This window comes from Castor canadensis, chromosome 11, assembly GCF_047511655.1.
Source record: "Castor canadensis chromosome 11, mCasCan1.hap1v2, whole genome shotgun sequence".
NCBI classification, from domain to species: domain Eukaryota; kingdom Metazoa; phylum Chordata; class Mammalia; order Rodentia; family Castoridae; genus Castor; species Castor canadensis.
In genome coordinates this window covers 25,271,688-25,295,596 of record NC_133396.1, presented here as the reverse complement: position 1 = coordinate 25,295,596, position 23,909 = coordinate 25,271,688, and the positions used below count along the sequence as shown (strand labels likewise).

At 38.0% G+C, this 23,909-nt stretch overlaps 1 protein-coding gene across 5 annotated transcripts in view; it reads left to right on the top strand.

The window, feature by feature from the left end:
- Positions 1–23,909, top strand: part of Skap1 (src kinase associated phosphoprotein 1) — a 288,040-nt gene that overhangs the window by 39,899 nt on the left and 224,232 nt on the right. For all 5 annotated transcript variants that reach the window (XR_012438612.1, XM_074045942.1, XM_074045941.1 and 2 more), the window contains exon 3: positions 12,697–12,722. Coding sequence is in view for 4 of the 5 variants with exons in the window: in XM_074045942.1 (XP_073902043.1) it covers positions 12,697–12,722 (26 nt within the window). In the remaining variant the exon portion in view is untranslated. The remainder of the gene's footprint in view (positions 1–12,696; positions 12,723–23,909) is intronic.

Below are 23,909 nucleotides of genomic sequence, written 5' to 3'. Positions count from 1 at the left end.
TGGATAGAATTTCAGCCTAATTTACTTCTGGGGTGAGGAGATGGGTTATGGTCATATACTGCCTTTCGTGCTTCACTGGGCCTGGCAACATCTCAAGACATTTCTGATAGTGAAGAGTCCCTCAAGTGGGGCAGAACTAGAAGTCCTGAGATTGACTGGTTGATTGTGGTTGAACCACTGGGGAACCTCTGACCTGTATTGACACAGCCACAGAACTGGTTGCATGTCATATTTACGTTAAGATCAAAGTCCATTCCATTCTTTATGATTTGAATAATTGATGCTTTATGTAAAGAGATAACTCTGACTGCTGTAGGTTCTATACAAGGAAATCAATGGGAAAGAATGATAATTTAGTGTAGAATCTTGTGCAAAAAGGAAAACAGTGATGTTGAGAGCAAAAACAATAGTCTAGCATTTAGTTTAAAGTTTAGGAAAGCTGTGAAATAATTTTAAAGTTATTTCTGAGTTTCTGTGTATTATCTCAGTTCTTAACTGGAAGAAAGTATACACATAGTAATACAAGTTTCTGTGAAAATTTCAGTAATTCATTATAATTCTTCAAGTGATTACTAATAGAAGCCTGCACTCTAGATTCTGCTTTCATCTATTCCGATTTTGTTGCAATGTGAGTGAGTGAAATAATATTACGTCTTTAATTAGGATTCTGTTGTTATTTTTCAATTAATCTGTGTCAGTAGCTTTGGCATTTGTATTAAGTCATTTTCTTCATGAAAGCTTTTAATGAGGAAACAAATTGATTGTATTTATATATTGGATTCTTGCCACTGCAATGTGTATTCGGTCGTGTCTTTTGAAGTATATTTTTGCTGGTCATCTTGTGGTTAGTCTTTGAAGCCAGGCTTTGGCAAAAAAAAAAAAATGCTCTTTGTTTGTATGAAGATTTTAATTTAACAAAGCATTCTTATTTTTATCTTTCTCTGTTTCCTTTCTTACTCCTTTACTCTTTTCTCCTCCCTTGCCTTTGTGCGAGTAACTTAGAGGAAAATGAAGATACCCTATGCTCATCTTCTGCTTGAGCCACTCTGCCAGCCCTCCTATGCTCATCTTATTTGGAATAAAAACACACTCCATAGTGGTTCTTGGAGTACCTTGCCCCTACCTGCATCTTCAGCATCGTCTCCTCCCCTCCCTGAACCCGACTTTACGTTCTACTCATTCTGAGCCCAAATAGCCCTTGCTGTTTCTGATTTAGCAAGCATTTATTGAACACAAGCTCTATGCCCCTTCCCCTTCAGAGCTCAGTACAGACAAGTAAGTTTATAATGCAGTATATAGGTGTGCACAGGCATGCTTTGGAAGCAGTTAACACAGGAGATTGGGCTGAGCCTCAAAGCACCATTGAGTGTGCACAGGGAGAAGGAGGCACGACAGGAAAGGTGTGCTGGCAGAGGCAGTAGCAACATGTGGGAGCAGAGTGGGAGCAGGGACCCTGCTTCCTGAGAGCTGGGGTGAGCCACAGAAGGAGTTTAAGCAAGAGAATGTAAAAAACTGGGTTTGCCTTTTAGGTCATTAAAATAATGATGTTGAAAATGACATAATGAAGTGACATTTATTAGAGACTTCCCAGGGAATAGATCTGCTCAGTTCTTCATGTACATTACCTCTGTTGAGTCTCTCAAGAACCATATAAAGCACATATGGTTAATAGTTCTGCTTTAAAGAAGAGGAAACTAAGGCTGCAGCTAAACTCACACAGCTTAAAGATTCTAGCCCAGACGTGTCTACAAAGCCTTTGCTCTTCATGGTTGTCACTTCATTTCTTTTTCCATCAGCATTGAGGACATGGGTCAAGAGAGCAAGAAGATGCCAGGTGGGCCATTTAGTACCTGGTTACAGTGATCTGCATAGGCATTTTGAGTGCTCGAATGAATTCAGTGTCTGCAGGGAAGGAAAGGAGATAGATTAAGAGGAGATTAAGGGTCAGTCTTAAAAAAAAGAAGAAAGGTGGAATAGAAGACTTAAGATATAGAATTCCTTGATCTAAGATCAAGGCACTGGCAGATTCTGTGTCTGGTGAGGGCTTGCTTCCTGGTTCATATATGACATGGCAAAATGGGCAAGGAAGCTTCTGAACTACCTTCTTCTGTCATACCAAAGATCTTTCTTCCTAGTTCCATCACACTGCATATTAGGCTTTCAACACATGAATTGCAGTTGGGGGGCGGGCACAAAAAAATACTCAGTCTGTTGCTGCTCATAACTGTCAAAGTGTAGGGGAGGCAAGAGTGTAGTGAGGGGACATGGTAGGTGAAGCTGTTCTTAGCATTAGTTCTTAGCATTAGAACTAATGTTCTTAGCATTAGTTAGAACTAGAGTCCAAAGCTGAGTTTTTCCTTGACACATTTTAAAAAGTGAGGGTTAACTCTTGGGGATATACCCAAAAGACTGTGACACAGGTTACTCCAGAGGCACCTGCACACCCATGTTTATTGCGGCACTATTCACAATAGTCAAGTTATGGAAACAGCCAAGATGCCCCACCACTGACGAATGGATTAAGAAAATGTGGTATCTATACACAATGGAATTTTATGCAGCCATGAAGAAGAACGAAATGTTATCATTCGCTGGTAAATGGATGGAATTGGAGAACATCATTCTGGTGAGGTTAGCCTGGCCCAAAAGACCAAAAATCGTATGTTCTCCCTCATATGTGGACATTAGATCAAGGGCAAACACAACAATGGGATTGGACTATGAGCACATGATAAAAGCGAGAGCACACAAGGGAGGGGTGAGGATAGGTAAGACAAAAAAAAATTAGCTAGCATTTGTTGCCCTTAACGCAGAGAAACTAAAGCAGATACCTTAAAAGCAACTGAGGCCAATAGGAAAAGGGGACCAGGAACTAGAGAAAAGGTTAGATCAAAAAGAATTAACCTAGAAGGTAACACCCACGCACAGGAAATCAATGTGAGTCAATGCCCTGTATAGCTATCCTTATCTCAACCAGCAAAAACCCTTGTTCCTTCCTATTATTGCTTATACTCTCTCTACAACAAAATTAGAAATAAGGGCAAAATAGTTTCTGCTGGGTATTGAGGGGGTGGGGGGCAGAGGGAGGGGGCGGAGTGGGTGGTAAGGGAGGGGTGGGGGCAGAGGGGAGAAATGACCCAAGCCTTGTATGCACATATGAATAATAAAAGAAAAAATAAATAAATAAAAGTGAGGGTTATATAACAAACTGGTAACAGCAACTGAAAATTTGGGATATTATCCTTAAGTTCTTTTGCTAGTTTAAATTACTGAACTGGAATTCCTATAACCAGGAGGATTTTCAGAGGCTAGGCATTCATAACTTTGTTCTTTTATATTTTTCATGACTTCTTTTCATAAAGAGAATCTCATAAAGTAATAACACCTTGTTTAATACTCAATAAATATGGTATTGATATTCAAAAGAAAAGGTCAGTCTTGGTGACTGATGAGATGTGCATAGTAATAGAGAAAGAGGTAAAGGGATGTTTGGGTGGATAGTCTTGTCATCCATTGATATAGGGAAGGCAGGAGTAGGAGAGATTTGGGACTTGTGGAACCAAGGGCAGTTCTACTCCTGAGAAAGAAGAGTGTCATTATTTCCTGGTATCTCCTGCTTCTGAAGGTTTTTATTGATTAGTAAAAGTTGTTAGTAAATGAAGGCACTATAGTCAGGTCTCTGGCAACTGGTTTCTTCCCTGGTCAGCCTGAGCTCCATACCTCACCCTCCTATGTTCTCTTCCTGTCTTGTCCTTTTATCTCACTAGCCTGGAAAAACCCTAACCATGGATCAATTCAACTCTTCAGCTTCTCTGCTCTTATGTCTGGGCAAGTAATTAGTACTGGAGAAAAATGGTATAATGGAATTCCTATCACAGTAAATCCTAGTCTTTAGCCTCAGCTGAACCCTTAATGATATTTTCCAATTAATCAACAACCAGGTCAACAACCTTTCCAGTTTTCCTCAGTGTCATCCACAAAGGCCCTTGGCATTCTTTGTCTCATCATATCATCTCTTACTCTTTGCACATATCAAAGAGAAAACAGAGGCTTCCGGGTTGGAACCCACTCTGTATCCTGCCCTGCCCCTTCCTCATATGTATCTGCTTTGGTGTGCTAAACTGGGCCTCTGCCCTCTGCTGTACTGATGGGGCTGGCTCCCTGCCTGGTCTCCCTGTGCATCTGGGCCTGGCCTCTCTGTGACCCTCCCCTGCCAGCCAGGCTTCTTCTTCTATCTGATCCAAAATCCTCCATCAGCAATTCTTATCTGCAGGCAGTAAGACAGGTTCTGGCATTATCCAGACCTGCATTCTTCTGGCCCCAGGTTTTGCCATTTGTGTGTTCAGGGCCAATCACATTACTTCTACACAATCCAACCATTTTCAGTCAAGCTGGTCCATAGTTCAGCTTTCATAGAGTGATAGGGCATCTGGAAAACAGTGGAGATTTATTGGTCTCACTGTTATGGAGAGAATGAATACCATATTCATTCTGTAACATTCAGAATGAATGTCTTCACACGCTTATGTTGAAAAGTCTAACTTGCCTAGATGAGCCCAACTTGATTTTTTCTTTTTGTGCTTGTACTGGGATTTGAACTCATGGCCTTTCACTTGCTAGGCAGGTGCTCTACCACGTGAGCCACAATCTTATCCCCTTTTTGCTTTAATTATTTTTTCAAGTAGGACCTCATGTCTCTCTCTTTTTTTTTTGGCCTTCTCAGACCATGCTCCTCCTACTTTCGGCCTCTTGCACAGCTGGGATCACAGATGGGCACCACTGTGTCTGGTATATTGATTCATTGATAACTTTTTGCCCAGGCTGACCTTGAACCATGATCCTCTCTATGTCTTCCTCCCAAATAACTGGGATAATAGTCATGATTCACTGCACCTGGCTAAAAATATTAACGTAGCATTTGCTCTTAGGTAAGGCACATGACCATGTTCATAACAAATAAAGCATCAAAGGCAGGATAGCAGAGAAAAGTTTGTCCGAGGAGAGCTTGAGTGTCTCCATAGAAACAGTTCATTTTAAAACGATTATCACATTTTCAAACCTGCCCCTGATTCTGCACAAGATAAACTTTGATGGCCCTTATGTGAGCTTGGAAACTTCTGTAGTACAATGGTCTCTCTTGCCTCATTTTTCTTATCTATAAAGTAACGGCTGTATTAAATGAACTTCAATGGGCTTCCAGCTATAAAATTCAGTGAGTACATGGGCCAAGTCATACAGTCATATGACTAACCAAACGAAGAGTCTTGGTGAGGTCTCGAGGTACCAATAGTGACAAAACAAAACAAAGCAGGAGCCATAGAGATAACAGTTTAAAATATAGTAAACTGTTGGGTTCTCTGTATGGGAGATGTACCTTGTTTTTTCCAGCACACAAGTTTGGAAACAAAGGATGTCTCGACTTTGCTCTTTGACGTTTTGCTCCCAGCCTATCTCCAAATCTATGATCGAAACTCTTGTTATCTTCCTTTGCTCTCAAGTAGCTTCTGAAACTGCCTTCCAGTTTCTTCTTCCCCAGCAAGCTGTACATCTCTGCCGGATTTGACCACAGCGAACATCATTCTTTATACTTAAAGATAAGCAAACAAACAAACAGGACTTTCAATTATTCCTTTTTATCATCAGAAAAAAAACAAAATCTAAACCTGACCTGACATTTTGGTCTTTAATTTTGCCACAACATACCTGGCTAGTATTTTTCTTTTATTCCTCCTTTGAGTTATATTTTGTTACCTGTCACACACAGGGAGTATGGGGATCATGTAGGCATACCAGTGAGATTTACTGGTGAGGACACAGTCCTCCTGCTAAAGAGGACTAAACATTAGAAGGAGTCCCATGTTACAGTGAGAAAGCCGAATGGCTAACTAACTGATGGGAACTCACAGGTTTCTTACTATTCATATGCAGAGTGGATGTCTGATTGACCATGGCAATGACCCCAGATAGCAAAAGTGTTTATAGATGACTCTAGTGGTGAATAGGGTTTTATCTGATTTCTTTTCAATAATTTTTTAATTTTAATTTTATTTTTTCTTTTCTAGTCTTTAAAAATTGGGGAGGGGTCATGAGTTATGCTATCAGTATCATATAATGTTGCTTTGCTTATTGTTTAATAAAAGTTTAATTGTGGCCATTGTATTTTGTAGGCAAGAGAACATTGTGTAACCTGGGGTGGTTTTCTAAAAATTATGATATAGACTTAAGACCACAAAAATATTACATCCCTCAAAATGAACCCAGGCCTCTCTTATGACAAGTCCTTCTATGACTTCAGTTATGTGCATATTATGTTATAACTTTAGTATCAGTAAATTATTATCTTAAGATGTCATCTCCTCATACATAAATATCTTGTATTTTGTATTAGATTGTAAGCTCCTTGTAGGTAGGCACTAGATCTTGTATTTTTGATGGGCTTGAAAGAACTGGGGCTATTGGGGCCACCATTTCCCACTACAGTCCTTTGGTTTGCTGTTTCTGAGGCTGGTGCCTGGACACCTGGGTCCCCAAGCTTTTGATGCCTCCCCTAGATGCTTCCACCAGATGGTGCTCTTTTCCCATTTCTGTTTTGGGTATCAGTGGCCATTCTTTCTGGTAGTATATAGGACACTAGTAGTAGAAAGAGCATTCAAAATCAGTGTGAATCTTTCAAAGTTACAGGGAATATGTATGGTGTACAGGCCTAGCATTACTCAGCAAAGCCACTTATTAGGGCACAAATCAGCCTTTACCATGTGGCTCATTGCTCAAGGTCATTTGTAAGGAGTTTTCCTGCTCTTTCAACTTGCTCAAGTAGGAGTCCATTTGAATCTTAAAATTCCATTTCTAATGCAACAAAACACTTCCATGTTAGTCTTTGTGGTCTTTTTGGAGATAGCCATTACCAGAGAACAGAGATGGTCAAGAAGAAGACAGAAGCAGCTTTGGATGTTGAGTATTGTAGACAGCCTGTGCATTCAGAGGGCACTGCTGTTTTGATATAAAAGTGGAGTTCAAATTTGAACATCCTTAAGTCATCAAGAAAAGATTTTATTTGTTCAGCAGATGGTTTACCAAGGTAGGGAATATATGGTATGCTTTAAATTGCCATAAGTCACAGGCAAAATAACACAATACTTTCGCTGCAAAAAAAAATTCTTCTAGGTATTCTAGATTTATGGCTTCAAAGATGTTGGCCTTTCTCGATTACTAGTTTTGTAATGCTATTATTAACCTATTCATCTAACCCAGTGGGTACAGGGAAATGGGGGAGTTATTGACAGTAATGAAGTCCATAGACTTTTCTGCAAAGGAACAGTAAACACATACTACTTTTCACCAGTTCTAGGGAGTTTATAAATCCCCTAAAGCCCAACCATGGACAACAAATCAAACACCTCTCATCAAACCACTCCTAATACTTATTGACTGGCTAACAAAGTCCTTGTTCCTTCCCTTAAGTTCCAGATTTGTTTCCATATTATAGGCAACAGTAAGCGATTAATGTGGAAACTAAGAGCTGGGGCTCTAGAACCACGTAGAGACAGATACAGATCTTGGTTCTGCCACTTAATAACTACGTGATTTTGGTCAAGTTGTTTGATCTTCCTGAGTCTCAGTTTCCTCATCTGTAGACGGGGATAATATAGTGCTGGTCTCCTAGAGTTGTAATAACGACTAAATAATATATATAATACATACACATAGCACAATGCCTAATATATGTTAAGAGTTGAGTATGTTATTTATTTTATTATAATGAGAAAATAGAACTATTTTTCCTTCCTAGGTAGTTCCAATAATATTAGGATAGTTACAGTTGTTTCTCTCACCTCTTTCACCAGTATCTGTCTAATTGTATGGTTGACAAATTAATGCTAAGTATTTTAATATCAATAACCATGGTTAGTCAAGAATTTGATGGCTCCCTCCCACACACATTCACATACATACTCTAACGGTTTAGAGCCAATCATTCTACTTTCAGCAGAAACCTAGTAATATATTCCGTGAATTTGGGGGTAGCAATCTAGAAGAGTATGTTTGCAGTGAGAGAAAAAATGAAGTCTATCTGTGAATAGACCATATCGATTTTATTCACCATTTTATCCTTGGCACTGAGCAAAGGACATTCCATAGAAGATAGTCGATAAATACGTATTATCTGAGTGACTAAATTATTTTAGAATAGTACATTGTCTTTAAAGAAAGACAATTTTGATGAATGTTTTGATGTAGATTATATATTTAAGACTTTCCTTCTTAGTTTCTTATTAAACGGTCTGTGCAGAAGCCAGTTGCTAGGGTTGGAAACTTGCCTGCCTCATTTACTAGCTGTGAAACCAGGGGCAAATTATTTCATCTCTTGATGCCTCTTTTTCCTCTTAGTAATAGAGGTAGAATGTTGAGGAAGTGTGTTAATATAAAGGAAGTACTTAGAGAGGCATCCAGCAATGTATTCAACAAATCTTAGTGTTGTTATTACTATTACTATTACCAGTACTACTGTGGTTGCTGCCACGTGTCAAGATTCTCTCAATACTGTGAATTCAATTTATTTGTTGTATGTTTCCCCACTCTAAACTCAATTAACAACATCTTTCATTCAAAAACCATGAACAGCAAACTTTGTCATGCAGGTAATTTAATTCTTGCAAGTAAAAATTTCAAGATTATTCTGAAGGTAGACTAGATGTGAGATTGATTCTTCCATTTTCATTTTTGGAGGCACAAATGAAGATGGGTTTATTTGGGCGGGTTGTGAAGACAGTCATCATCAATACGGTGCACATTCTCTTTCTGCTCATCTGGATTCATCTCTTCTCAGTCCCCAATATCATTTGCATGGACCTGGTGATGTTGAGTGTGGATATTGCAGAGGAGTGATAGCTTCCCTTTCCTATTGAAGCTGAGGCTTCAAAGAGAAGATTAAAGAAGTGCTTGTTATCTATCTGCACAGGCCTGATAGGGAATTCTCAGAGGCTTTTAGGATAAACACAGCTCTGTATGTGTGCATTTATATGCTTTTCCTTCTGTACACTCCTTTGGCAGTCTTTTTATTTTGGTTTAAAATTTTTAGTTCCAGACTTGTTAGAGTCTGTGGCTGAAGGAGAATTGTTTTCAGAGCAAAGGGTAAGAATTGGAAGATGCTGGCAGGATTTAACTAAATGCTTCCTGAAGAGCATAGAACTCTCTAGGGTGGCATCATCTTTCCAGGGACGATTATGAAGACCAGTCATAGGATATGTTTAACAAGCAAGATCAAGACCTTCAAGATGTCCAGCAGAGACTAATCTTCAGTGCCCTTTAGTGAGATTGCTCTCCTTTTGTACTTTCCTTTTAGAGTATCCTCTGTAAGCTCTGGGATAGAAGTGTGGTTTTTACTGTTGTTGTTACTGTTTTACTAAGCAAACTTCCTTTAGGGTTATTATGTTAATTAATACTTAGAGTAAGAAGAGAAGAAGAAAAGGTAAGGCAGCAATATAGATTCATACCTTCTGAAAAAGAAGAGAACTAACATTCTAGTTTGTGCTACTCCACATTGAGTTCAACACATGATTTTAACTAGCAGAAATTTTTTATAATCAATGAATGCAATTATATACATTTAAATGTACAATTTGATGATTTGCCATACATACGCATTGTAAAATGATTACCACAATCAAGTTAATTACACATCACCTCACATAGTCACTTTTTTTGTGTGAAAATGCTTAAGATCTACTCACCTAGCAAATTTCAAGTATAAGCTAGGCACTGGTGGCTCATACCTGTAATCCTAGCTACTTGGGAGGCTGAGGTCAGGAGGATCACTGTTTAAGGCCAGCCTGGACAAATAGTTCACAAGACCCCATCTCCAGAATAATCAGAGCAAAAATGGACTGGAGGTCAAGTGTTATGAGTGTCTGCTTTGCAAGCCCAGAGTCCTGAGTTCAAACTCCTGTCCTGCCAAAAATTTTTTTTCTAGTATATAAGATTATTAACTAGAGTCACCATATATATTGGATCCTCAGATCTTATAACTGAAAGGTTGTATTTATTTATTTATTTTGAAGTACTGGGGATTGAACCCCAGGCCTCATGCATACTAGGCAAGCACACTACCATTTGAGCCACACTTTCAATCCATTACCCCCATTTTTCTTTCATTTTTTTTTTTTTTTATAATAGAAGTTCTTCCTAACTTTGCCTGGTCTGACCTCAAACTTGTGATCCTCCTACCTCTACCTTCCACACCTGGGCTATAACCAGGTGTGTTTGATAGAAGTATTATCAAGAATAAAGCAGATTTTCCCAACTAGACAGTTAAATTTAATTTAATACAGTTAAATTGAGTTCTTTCTCTATAATGGAGTTATTTCTCTGTAGTCAGTCTTCTTAAGATACAGCTAGTTGGGGCAGAAGCAATAATCACAGTACATATGAACTTCTCACATCATCTTCCTTTTTGACTAACAAGAGAAATCAGGAAACCAGAGCTTGGTAGAGGGGGGAACTGAAAATAGGTGTTAGTTGGAGTAGGAATTGTGAACAGGGAGGCACAAAAGAGGATGAGATCATCAACAACCTATTTTACATATTTAACAATTTGCCTAAAGTTGGTTTTTTATCTGCCACTGCATGGCTAGATTTTTTTTCTGGGCCAGTAAATAAGAATAACATTGGTTAGCAAAACTCCCACTGTTGCAATCATTAACATTTTGGAAAGAGGAGAGAGAGAGAGAGAGAGAGAGAGGGAGGGAGGGTGGGAGAGAGAGAGAGAGAGGCAGAGAGGGAGGGAGAGAGAGGGGGAGAGAGAGAGAGAGAGAGAGAGAGAGAGAGAGAGAGAGAGAGAGAGAGAGAGAGAGAATATATGCGCATGTTCATATTCCCATTTCTATTTCTGTTTAGTTAGAAGCTGGGTAATGATAGGAACTGCGGGGGCTAAGGCAATGCCTCAAGAGAAGATGGAAAATTGCTCACCTGTCTGATGAGTTGCTAGGTTGGCTGTGTTTTACAGAAAGTTTTGTACAATGCACCAAATACTAGGTGCAGCTCTACTTTACATGCATCTTTACATTGAGACAGATGCCTCCTTCTTCCCAGCTGTTGAAGCTTTCCATTTCCCACCTCTTCCTTCACTCCTTCCCTCTCCCCTTCTCTGCTGTGAATGTCAAAGCTATCCTGGCCTTTTCTTCCCTCTAACCCATTATCTTATATTTCCCTTCACCTGATTGTCACCCCAGAACTGTTCTGGGAAAGGAGCAGAATAAGAAAAGACAATTGTCAGCTTTCTTCACTGTCTCCTTCTCTTCTTTGATGATGTCCTCTAAATTCATCTGTGGATTATGGCAACATCCTCCCCACTGACCTCTTTCCTTTCCATTTTTTCCGAGTTTCATTTTATACAGTAAAGAAATAACCTACACACTGAGCTGATGCTCCTCCCTAATGTAGCAAAACCTAATTTCAGTTATGTCTGTACTGAAAGACACTTATCACCTAAGTATGGCCTTCTTCTGAACCTTCTGTAGGTTATGGATCCTGTGTAAAATTTTGATAAGAACTGTACTTTCTCTTCTAAAAATGAAAAAGCTTTGATACACATTCCTGAGAGGCCAAGATGAGGATAGTAAAATATCCATTCTATTTAGTGGAGTGAAGATTTTTATGTGCATCACAAGAATTAAGGTGTTGAGACTGTGAGCCTGATAGGAGTATGTCAAGAGTGAGTATGAGGTGAGGAACTAAAGACAGGGTATATAGACAGTGCTTTTGGATATGTCACTGCAATGCAAAGGGAATTGGGTTAGCAAATAGAAGGACATGAAGAGGGTGAGAGAAGGTTTGCTTTATTTTTATATGAGCTTAAATGGTGATCGAAAGGGCCAAGTGGAAAGAAAGAGGTTAAATGTACACAAGAGAAAAATCTATATGGAATATTGTAAGGTTCCTGTGAAGGTGGGAGGAAATGGGATCCAAAATAAATAGATTTTTTTTGTCTGTAGGTAGCCACCATATATGATATTGTTTCTGTGGGGAAAAATATGCTGCAAATTAGGTTCTAAACAAATGACTTACAAATACACCTTTCCATCACTGCTCTTTCATTAGTTTAAGGCTTTAAGACTTTTCGGTCTTGCCGATCATTTTACAAAATAAGAGGAGAAGGAATGGTACAGTGGACTGCAAGGGCCCATTTCTTGACTTGAGTAGTGAAATGTTAGACAACTCCAAGTCAACTGTTCATGCCTTACCTGTACACTTGAAGAGTAAGAGGCATTCGAGGGTGTATTGATGGTGGTGGGGTTTGGTTGTCATAACAACTGAGAGTGCCACCAGTATTTGCTGCCCAGTACCAGTGATGGTAATAGTCCTGTGAAACCCTGGACAGGTGCCTCAGCAAAGAACCATCCTGCTCAAAGCCTTTAGAGTTCCTGATGAGAAACTGTGGGCCTCTGCAATGTTCCCTCCAAGGACTGTTCCAGCTCCAAAGTCAAAATTATCTAGGAGTTACAGTGCATTGATGCAGCTTCCAAGCTTTTAAGGACCTTTCAAATCCCTTGGACAACTTTCTTCTTGAACAAAAACCAGGCTTTGGCTAGTTATTGATGATTTAGCAAGCTTTTTGGACTAGGCACAATAGCTACTATATTTCAACCAAAATTGAGAAACACAAGTTTGACTTTTTTCCATTTTCCCCTTGTATTTCAGATACTGTTGGGATTTTCAGCCACAAGGTGAGTACTCTTTGACCATGTATGGCTTTATACTAAAAATGTATAGATATTAAAACTGTCCCTTCTATCTAAGTTTCTCCATAGAGTGGCAGTAGCCATTTCTGAAGAAAGTTAGCGGAGCGTTTAATTAACCTTCACCCTGCTGGGTTCTCGCCCTGCTTTTTAGCAACAAGATGCTCTATGCTTCTGTCTTCTGAAAGTATGGTGGCTGGATTATTTTGCAGAACCACTGCAATAAAATGCCTTGTTCCGTAGCTTTATTAGATGCTATCAAGATCCTATAGTATTCAAATAAAATGGTAACCGAGTCCATAATAAAAATCTTGGGTTGGTTCCAACTCAGCTAATCCTTCATTTGCTCCAGAAATAAATTCCAGTGTGTTACCTCCTCCATCACAGTGCCTGTCTGGCAGCAGAGAAATGTCAGAAACAGAGCGGTGTTGAAATTCCCACTAGAACAGTGTTATCACATTTTAATATGAGTCTCACTGCAGCCTTGGTGCTCCTAATTGCTTTCAAGCCATTGTTTTCCTGCTTTGCTTGATGAACCCAGCATCTGGCATGATTCTAAAAAGTACAACAGACAGCTGTGTGCAAAATTTTTTAAAAAGTCAGGATTAGAATACATTTTTAAAAGGTTCAAAATTGGAATTTAAAAACAAACCTCAGGCAGTTTGAGAGGATGTCTGAAGTACTATGTGTATTCCTTCTCTTTAGTACTGTTCGAGAATGTCAGAAACATCATCACAAATATTAATTATCTAAAGTTATTGTTGATGGAGGGCTTTGATTTTCTCAGAGAATCTCAAGAGTTTTAGATCCACCTTGCAAATAGTTTAATGAATTGTTTGACTCTGTAACTTTTAAAAAAAAACAATTACAAATGTTTCTAATACTTCTTACTTGCTTAATATCAATGTATCCAATTTCCTCAGTGGTACTTTAAAGAAATTAAAATGGAACTAGTTCTGTTAAACTTTTTAATTTTCCTAGTTCATGTTTTTTAATGTATTTCAAGTCTATAGAAGATTTTCATTAAAAGCCAACTTTAGGAAATAAAAATCAAATATTTTAAAAGCTTTTTTGACTCTTGTAAGTTAAATAATTTCTACTTCTTTTAATGATGTGATGTGGCATTACTATTACTTAGGACATAGATTGGGCAGTAGAGAGTTATCTGTAATAATGTAGCAGTTTGCTTTGCAAAATGTGAAATGCACTATTCAGAGAAGGACCTTATAGTTCAGGTTTGACAGATGCTAACCCAAATCCACAGGGGGCAAAACATGATTGTGAACTGGCAGAAATGAAGGGAACTGTGGAGGTAGAATTAATTACCTAAGGAGAAATAAAGAATTAGTGCCAGAGATGTGGTATAGTAATGTGTTGAGAAGATGATTTTGGAGCACAGCATATGAGTATATCAGACTAGAGGTGAAGGGCATACCTTACCAGATTCTTGTCATGGTGGCGTTGCAGTCATCTTCCAACACAGGGCAACTTCTACATACCCTTTCTCTCTTAGAGGGCAGATATAGAGCAGCCAAGGGGACAATTGAAAATACTTTATTTAGAACAGAAAACTAGATGAATGTGTGTAGCAAAACCATTGCTCATTTTGGAAGTTAATTGTAAAAAGATCACCTAGAAGACTCCCTTTTGGATATTACTGACTAGGGGGTTGAATTTGGGGCCTTGAGCTTGCTAGGCAGGTACTCTGCCACTTGAGCCACTCTACTAGCCCCTTTTGTGTTGGATATTGTTTGAGATAGGGTCTCACTTCATGCTTGGGTCAGGCAGGCCTGGACCTCAATGCTCCTATTGTTGCTTCCCCAGGTAGCTGGGATGATAGATGTGTGCTGACACACTCAGCCATTGGTTGAGATGAGAACTGGTGAACTTTTTGCCAGGGCTGGCCTCTTGCAGCAATCCCTCTCAATCTCCTCCTCCAGAGTAGCTAGGATTACAAGCTTGAGCCACTGCACCTAACCTAAAACCCCGTATTCTTGCCTACAGCCTTGTTCCTTCTATTATAGACATAGAGTGAAGTAGGATTGTCTTTTATCTTGTTGTTTTGATTTGCTCTTAGCTGAGAGTGTGTTTCAGAAACTGATGTGATTGGTAGGAACAATATCTGACCCTGTACAAGTTACTATGGGATAATTTAGGATGATGAAAAGAATAGGAATATGTAAGAAAGAACAATTGGCAGAAGAATATAGAAAGCCGTGGAAGATGAGGTAGTGTTGGGATGAGGGGAGTGAGAAAGGACAGAAGTAGTGGCCTGAGAGTTTCCTCATTCTTACCTATGATAGGACCCTCTGTGCACGAAGATATTAGAATGAATTTTATTAACCCAGTGCATTTGCCTAAATACACACTTAGTTTCTTCAAGATATTTGAACCAAACCAAGTTTGATGTTTGGGGGAAACACAGTCAAAAGATCACTCATTTTTAGATACTTTCAGCTGCACATATTTTTCAGAATAATAGCTTTACCAAGGCATAATTCACACACCATAAAGATTCTAAAGTGTACCAGCCAGTCATTTTTTTTTTAATTCATATGTGCATACAAGGCTTGGTTCATTTCTCCCCCCTGCCCCCACCCCCTCCCTTACCACCCACTCCACCCCCTCCCGCTCCCCCCCCTCAATACCCAGCAGAAACTATTTTGCCCTTATCTCTAATTTTGTTGTAGAGAGAGTATAAGCAATAATAGGAAGGAACAAGGGGTTTTGCTGGTTGAGATAAGGATAGCTATACAGGGCATTGACTCACATTGATTTCCTGTGCGTGGCTGTTACCTTCTAGGTTAATTCTTTTTGATCTAACCTTTTCTCTAGTTCCTGGTCCCCTTTTCCTATTGGCCTCAGTTGCTTTTAAGGTATCTGCTTTAGTTTCTCTGCATTAAGGGCAACAAATGCTAGCTAGTTTTTTAGGTGTCTTACCTATCCTCACCCCTCCCTTGTGTGCTCTCGCTTTTATCATGTGCTCATAGTCCAATCCCCTTGTGTTTGCCCTTGATCTAATGTCCACATATGAGGGAGAACATACGATTTTTGGTCTTTTGGGCCAGGCTAACCTCACTCAGAATGATGTTCTCCAATTCCATCCATTTACCAGCGAATGATAACATTTCGTTCTTCTTCATGGCTGCATAAAATTCCATTGTGTATAGATACCACATTTTCTTAATCCATTCATCAGTGGTGGGGCATCTTGGCTGTTTCCATAACTTGGCTATTGTGAATAGTGCCGCAATAAACATGGATGTGCAGGTGCCTCTGGAGTAACAGTCTTTTGGGTATATCCCCAAGAGTGGTATTGCTGGATCAAATGGTAGATCGATGTCCAGCTTTTTAAGTAGCCTCCAATTTTTTTCCAGAGTGGTTGTACTAGTCTACATTCCCACCAACAGTGTAAGAGGGTTCCTTTTTCCCCGCATCCTCGCCAACACCTGTTGGTGGTGGTGTTGCTGATGATGGCTATTCTAACAGGGGTGAGGTGGAATCTTAGTGTGGTTTTAATTTGCATTTCCTTTATTGCTAGAGATGGTGAGCATTTTTTCATGTGTTTTCTGGCCATTTGAATTTCTTCTTTTGAGAAAGTTCTGTTTAGTTCACCTGCCCATTTCTTTATTGGTTCATTAGTTTTGGGAGAATTTAGTTTTTTAAGTTCCCTGTATATTCTGGTTATCAGTCCTTTGTCTGATGTATAGTTGGCAAATATTTTCTCCCACTCTGTGGGTGTTCTCTTCAGTTTAGAGACCATTTCTTTTGATGAACAGAAGCTTTTTAGTTTTATGAGGTCCCATTTATCTATGCTATCTCTTAGTTGCTCTGCTGCTGGGGTTTCATTGAGAAAGTTCTTACCTATACCTACTAACTCCAGAGTATTTCCTACTCTTTCTTGTATCAACTTAAGAGTTTGGGGTCTGATATTAAGATCCTTGATCCATTTTGAGTTAATCTTGGTATAGGGTGATATACATGGATCTAGTTTCAGTTTTTTGCAGACTGCTAACCAGTTTTCCCAGCAGTTTTTGTTGAAGAGGCTGCTGTTTCTCCATCGTATATTTTTAGCTCCTTTGTCAAAGATAAGTTGCTCATAGTTGTGTGGCTTCATATCTGGATCCTCTATTCTGTTCCACTGGTCTTCATGTCTGTTTTTGTGCCAGTACCATGCTGTTTTTATTATTATTGCTTTGTAATATAGTTTGAAGTCAGGTATTGTGATACCTCCTGCATTGTTCTTTTGACTGAGTACTGCCTTGGCTATTCGTGGCCTCTTGTGTTTCCATATAAATTTAACAGTAGATTTTTCAATCTCTTTGATGAATGTCATTGGAATTTTGATGGGAATTGCATTAAACATGTAGATTACTTTTGGGAGTATAGACATTTTTACTATGTTGATTCTACCAATCCATGAGCATGGGAGCCAGCCAGTCATTTTTAATATAGTCACTGAATTGTGCAACCGTCATCACTACTTAATTTCAGAACATTCCCATTACTCCAATTAGAGAGTCCACACCCATTCCGGAGCCCATGCTCTGCAGCACATTGCAGGTTCTTGGGTGTTAGCAGTGCACTAGGATAGCATTTAGCACAGTATTAGACACAGTAAACAGAAAGAAAATGTAGTTTGTATTTATAATAGTGAGGATACTTCTTTTACTCTTATTTCCACTCTCACATTATTGCTTCACTGTCAACTTCCTAAATGATGTTCATTCTTTTTCTTCATTTAAAAAGAAGAAAATATAATCCCAAGAATTATCACTTAATGCAAAGGAAATATAATTAGAAGAGTTCTTTTAATGAGCTTAAATATAATTGGAGATCATGAAAAAGGCTTATTTTTATTTTATGCTAGGATAAGATTACCTTGAAAATTCAAGTCCTGTTTACTTTAAAAACCTTTTTCTACTTAATTTTCACTTAAAGTTACAAAGAAAAGCCAGTGGAATCTTTGCCATTATAACAATCAGATATTTAAAAGATTATATATTGATCTGTAAGCTAAATAACAATCTCAGTTTTGTCCATTTACTTTTATTTATTTATTTATTTATAATTATTTTTGGTAGTACTGGAGTTTGAACTCAGGGCCCCACACATCCTAGGCAAGAGCTCTACTACTTGAGACACACCCCCAGAGGGCCCCCTATTTTTGTTTTAGATGATTTTTCAGATGCAGTCTAGCTTTTTTCTTTTTTCTTTTTTTTTTTTTTCCCAATACTGGGACTTAAACTCAGGGGCTTAAACTTCACCTTGAGCCACTTCAGCAGCCCTTTTTTTTGTGATGAATTTTTTTGAGATAGGGTCACGCGAACTATTTACCCAGGCTGGCTTCGAACAGCGATTCTCCTGATCTCTGCCTCCTGAGTATCTGGGAGTATAGGCATGAGCCACCATGCCTAGCTAACCCTTTTAGTTTGATGACAAGATCACTTTAAGTCATGGAACAAATTAATTTCCTTTCCTCTTTTGAAAAATAAGTTGATTATTGACAGTTTTAGTTTAATAAATCAAAATTTTGCTTACAAGGTATAATGTTTATAATTCAAAATTTTATTATTACAAAAATATATTCAGGAATATTAGAATTTCCCTGCATGAACCCAGAGTCTAAAATAATTAACACAGTATTTATAAAAATTTAGGGAAGACCATGTGACTATTATAAATGTATATAACAAGGTCATATTTTTTGTTCAGTGGTCACTCACATTACATTTGTGCAAATGATACATATGAGCTGTGAAATTTCTTGCCAGCCTGAAGATTCTTTGAATATCCACGTGGGTGCTATAGAAGGTTTCTCAGAATATTACCCAGTATATTTCAATATGAAAAAAAATCTACTTTGCAAATTTAGAAAATCTCATTTTGAAATGGCAAGTCTATATCCATGTCAAAGTAAATTGATTCCTAAAAATGTAGATTGGCAAAAACAAATAGTGTAAAACGAATAAAGAAAATGTTATTATTAAGCCACATTGACTATAGATTAAAAGATTTAAGAGGCTTATCAAGGAATGTGTGGGTTTTATATGCATCCAAGTCAAACTCTAAGCAGCGACGTCTACGACAGAATTAGGAAGTTGAACACAGACTTTTTTTTTGTTATTAAGAAACTACTGTTGGTTGTTTACAATGGTATTATGGTTACTTTTTTTTTAGAGTCCTTAGAGAGGTATGGTTTGATAGTTAAAGGTAGTCAGATAAATAATATGGGAGAAGAGAAAGAAGCAGGGTGGGGTATAGCTGAAACATGACTGATTACAAGCCGGCACTTGTTGAAACCAAATGATGTATATGTGGGAATTTATTATACTGTTTTTTCTACTTTTGTACATGGTTAAAATTCTTGGACTGGGTATGTAGTTCAGTGGTAGAGCACTTGTCTAGCTCTTGGTTTGACCCCAGCACTGCAAGAAAGTAAATTCAGATTGAGATTGGTTAAAAATATGAGATTGTTCTTTTATTTCTGTCGTAAGCCCTAGTACATTATTGCATAAGATACTTTATGTATCTGGAGACTAGGTGCAGTGGCTCAAACATGTAATCCTAGTTACTTGGGAGGAAGAGATGGGAAAGATTGCAGTTCAAGTTCAGTCTGTACAAAAAGTTTACGAGACCCCCATCTCAACTAATGACCTATTGGTATGAGCTTGTCATCCCAGCTATGCAGGGAAGCATAAATAGGAGGATTGTCATACAGGCTGGCCCTGGCATAAACCAAAAATAACCAACACAGAAAGGGCTAGCAGAGTGCCTCAAGTGACAGAGTGCCTGCTTGGCAAGTACAAGACTTTGAGTTTGATCCCCAGTACTGCTCTCCTCCCACCAAAAAGATACTTTATGTATCTGAATTCAAAATACATAAGATAGTGAACTGGTTTTTAGAATTGTTATTTCAAGTTATTTTTTTATGATGGGAAGTGCAAGAGCTTTGAAATCAGCCCTAAATTGGAATCCCAGTTCCTCTTTTTAAAAGTGTGAGCTTTGGCAAGTGATATAACCTCTAAAATCATCAGTGTCCTCATCTATAAAATCCTGATAATCTCTACCTCACAGTTATTGTGAGCTGTAATGACATGATAACTCATGAGGAGTGCTTGCCATATAGTAGCAAGTGGTACAAAAGTGGTAACACGTATTATTTTATACCTCAAAGTACAACTGGCAAGTAAATGAATGTATATAACTTTGATCATGTCTGTTTCACCTATCTTTCCATAAAACATATCCATCCCTGCTGAGCCATGTAACCTGCATATATACATATTTGTAAGGTTTGCATTTGTAGGGTGCATGGACAGAATTTTTATTGGTAGGCACTTCAGGGGTTAGATTTATGAGCTTGCTGCTTTATAATATCTGAAACATGTTGAATAGAAGCATGAATATCACTTAACTTCTCATTCCTTAGAATCGCATACTTGGAGCATGTAGTTATGACAACTACAAGAAGCAAAACATTAAAGCAGCAAAGAAACACCGTCTTTACACTAAAATGAGAGGGAGAGAAAGGGGGGGGAGGTTTCCTTTGAAGTTGAAGAGAAGTGCTTTTGAATTAATGGAGTGTACAGTGATTTTACTAAGTTTTATTTATGAAAATACTCTTTGCATTCATGCCAAAAGGTTTTAGCTCAGTCGTAAGTAGGATTTATACAAAGAAACACAGTCCAAATTTATGACGTGTTTGCAAATGTAAGAAAAGGTCTGAATTTACAATATTTGTAATTTATTGTTAAGTGTCTTTCTGTCACTATTCCTGGAATGCTAATATTTTATAAACACAAGCATCGGTTATGAACCTAAACTATCTTAACCTACACTACTTTTAAAAAAAGAACTTTTCCAGCATGTTTTCCTCGTCTTTTGGGGAACTAATGGTGGGGGGGGGATGTACACAGGAGGAATATTCCTGCTTTTGGCTTTGGTCCAACCTTTTAGCATCAACAATCTTGACAGCTGCTTTTGTGGCCTGACTTCCTTCAGGCATTACCCCCCTTTCCTCATTTGCTGTATTTTATTCAAATTTATCTAGCAATTGAAACACACACAAACTGTTTTTGAAGTTAACTTTGATACCTTTTCAAATAGTTTCCTTCCTACACATCTCCTGGTCAGGTTTTCAAGAATGAGATAATGCATTTTAAAATTAGTGTGCTAATTGTTTTGCAACTACTATCAAAGACACTAAATTTTTTAAAATAAAAGAATTCTCTTTTTTTTTTCCTTTCTAAAGTTGACATTTTCTAAGATTTTTATGTTCTTTCTAAATATTCTCTTCTGGAGTATACAATAATGAGGTATAAGGGAAAAAAACCAATTTTATTGCAGGTATATCCCTGACCTCAGGTGCTGTCTGTCTGTATTCCCTACACAATATATTGTGTAAAGGAATGCTCATTGTAGTGTTGTATGTATTTGAAGATTCCAAACAGCCAAAATGTCCAGCATTAGGGGACCAGTTAATGGAACGCTACATAGAGTTTAAAGGAAGTGATACATGTATGTATATGTACATACATACATACATGCACAATATGTAATGTTTTCCAAGGACAATTGTTAGGTGAAAAAGACAATTTGTTTCTGTGTCTGTGTGTGCATGCATGTATCCGTATGATGCATATGGCACATTTTCTTATGTTTGTGCTTAGAATATTTGTGGAAGGTACATATGAATCTGTTAACAGTTGTCATCCTTGTTGAGGGGATACAGCTGTAAGTGGAAGACAGAATCTTTATTGTTTATCTCCTTTGCTATTTATAAATTTTTACTATCTGCTTGTATTATTTTTTAATTGAAAAAACTAGTTAAATGATCAGATAAGTCTATATGGACTGATACAGAGCAATCACCAAGATAAATGGTAGGAACAAAAGCAGGGTACAGAACAGAATAAATGTTATCTTCTGTTTTTAAAAAAAAGATACACACTATACACAGAGAGGCTTGATATATTTAGAAATTTATTTATTCGTTGCAGTACTGGAGTTTGAGCTCAAAGCTAGCACTCTTCCATTTGAGTCATACCTCTGGCCCTGTATCTATATATTTACATAGAAATCTAGATAGATAGCATGGAGGGCTATTGCTGAGACAAACAAACCCCCAACAACTCATAAACAGTTTTTTCCCAGATAGCATTACCCCTCGGCCAACACAGGAGATCAGGTAAGGAGGACCATTTCTGAACACAGAATTTTGACATGAGAATTAATAACGTTCGTCAGGAATTCTGCCTCCAACAAATTTTTATATTCTGAACACAGAATATTGAGAAAAGTGTGCTTAATTTGAATCCACAGTTTTTTGTTGCTTCTGGTTAAATCTTCCTTTGTGAATAAGCAGGTAAACTTCTGGACTTGAAACCCAGTAAAATTTGCATGATACTTGAAGGCTAAATAATATGATGGGTGGACCCAGTTCTATTAACATTAACTTTTCATTTTGCTTCTCATCATCACATACCTCTCTTAGGAACCTGTTTGCCAGAATGGCTGAAGTATCACTAACATAGGAAAGGGACTTCTTTTTGCTACGGGCTAGGGGATTTATATGATGTGTGAGATAAAGCTTCCAGTTACTGCTAACTCTAGTGAGGCAAAGAGTAGAAGAACCAGTCTTATGAACCCTTCTGTCCTTGTCAGCTGACATGAATTTAACATACACCCTTGCTAGTCTGAAAAAAACAAAACAAAACTGTTGATCACAATTTATCTGTAAAAGGTATTTTCCTAAACTTAAAAGTGATACCTCTTACCCTTAAGATTTCATATATTACTTGTGTTAATGCCTCAGTAAAAAGGGAAAATAACTGAAAAATCAAGAGAGACTCCTGCATGACAGTGCTGACAATGAAAAGTTTTTGCTGCTGATATGCCGTTACAGGTGTAGTGTTACAGTTACATGCCTGTCGTTATACATATGAACGGGAATCCCTGTTTGGGGTGGGATGGGGGCCCATTATAGCTACAGCAGTATTGGAGGTCTCTAAAGTATGTTAAAAGTTGGTTCACATTTTTAGGTCTGCCAGTCTCACTCACAATACCTTCTGTTTTTGTTTGTTTGTTTTTGAGGTACTAGGAATTGAACCCAGTGCCTTGGCATGCTAGCCAAGCAGTCTGCCACTTAAGTTATGTCTCCAGCCCTCTTGTTCATATTTATTTACTTTATAAAATATTGTGTATTGCTAACTTTGCCCAAGCTGGCCCTGCCTCCTGCCTCTGCCTCCCAAGTGGCTGAGATTACAGACATGTACCACCATGCCTGTAACAATACATAATCCATTCCCTGTTGTGTATTGTTTTATTTTTTACTCCTTAGACTTTTGTAAAACTTTTCTTATATCTACTGGCAGCCTATAGAACATAGAGTCTCATTCCTCCTTAGTGAAAGATATTAGAATTCCAGCTAGCCTTATAGTTTCTCTTAAGTTTAAGCCATGGAGCAGACTAGACCCTGGAATGCATCAGAATTATAAATGGGTGCAAGAACTACTACAATTTGTTATTTCAGAAGAAGGTAGGGAAAGATGGGAAGAAAGAACAAGATGAACCAATAGTAATAAAACTGCTACATTTATGTGGCATTCTATATTTTTCAAAGGCTTTTCCTACTGTGAGACTTAAAGCATGACGGTACCAAAAAGGAAATGTATTCATTAACCAAGCCAAGTCCAAATTATGTTTAGGTATGGAACATGTTGGTTCTTTGTGTGTGTGTGTGTGTGTGGAACAAAAACACCCAGGATTCAACAGAATCAAACAGAAAGTGATACAAAAAACTTAATATGTTGACCTGACTAAACCCAAAGTAGTTGGAAATTCATGCCAAAACGTGATATTTTAAAATGCCATCATAATCTATTTGAACTATGAATTGGCCCACTTTCTTCTTGGCCATGTGGCTTTGCCAGTTCCAGTCCCCATGTCTAGTGTGACTACTACTATCACTACTAACAATAATAATTTATGTTTTTGATTAGAGATTTACTTTACCAAAGTAAAAAAAAATTCTAATGAATACCATAAATTCAAGTCATTGGTTGTCATTCAGTATGGGTTGCCTTTGAATAACTGTAGTGATTTATAAAGCATGGGGGTTTGGAGACTGTGCAGCTCAGTGGATTAGCTTAGTAATCAGACAAGGTGGGGTCA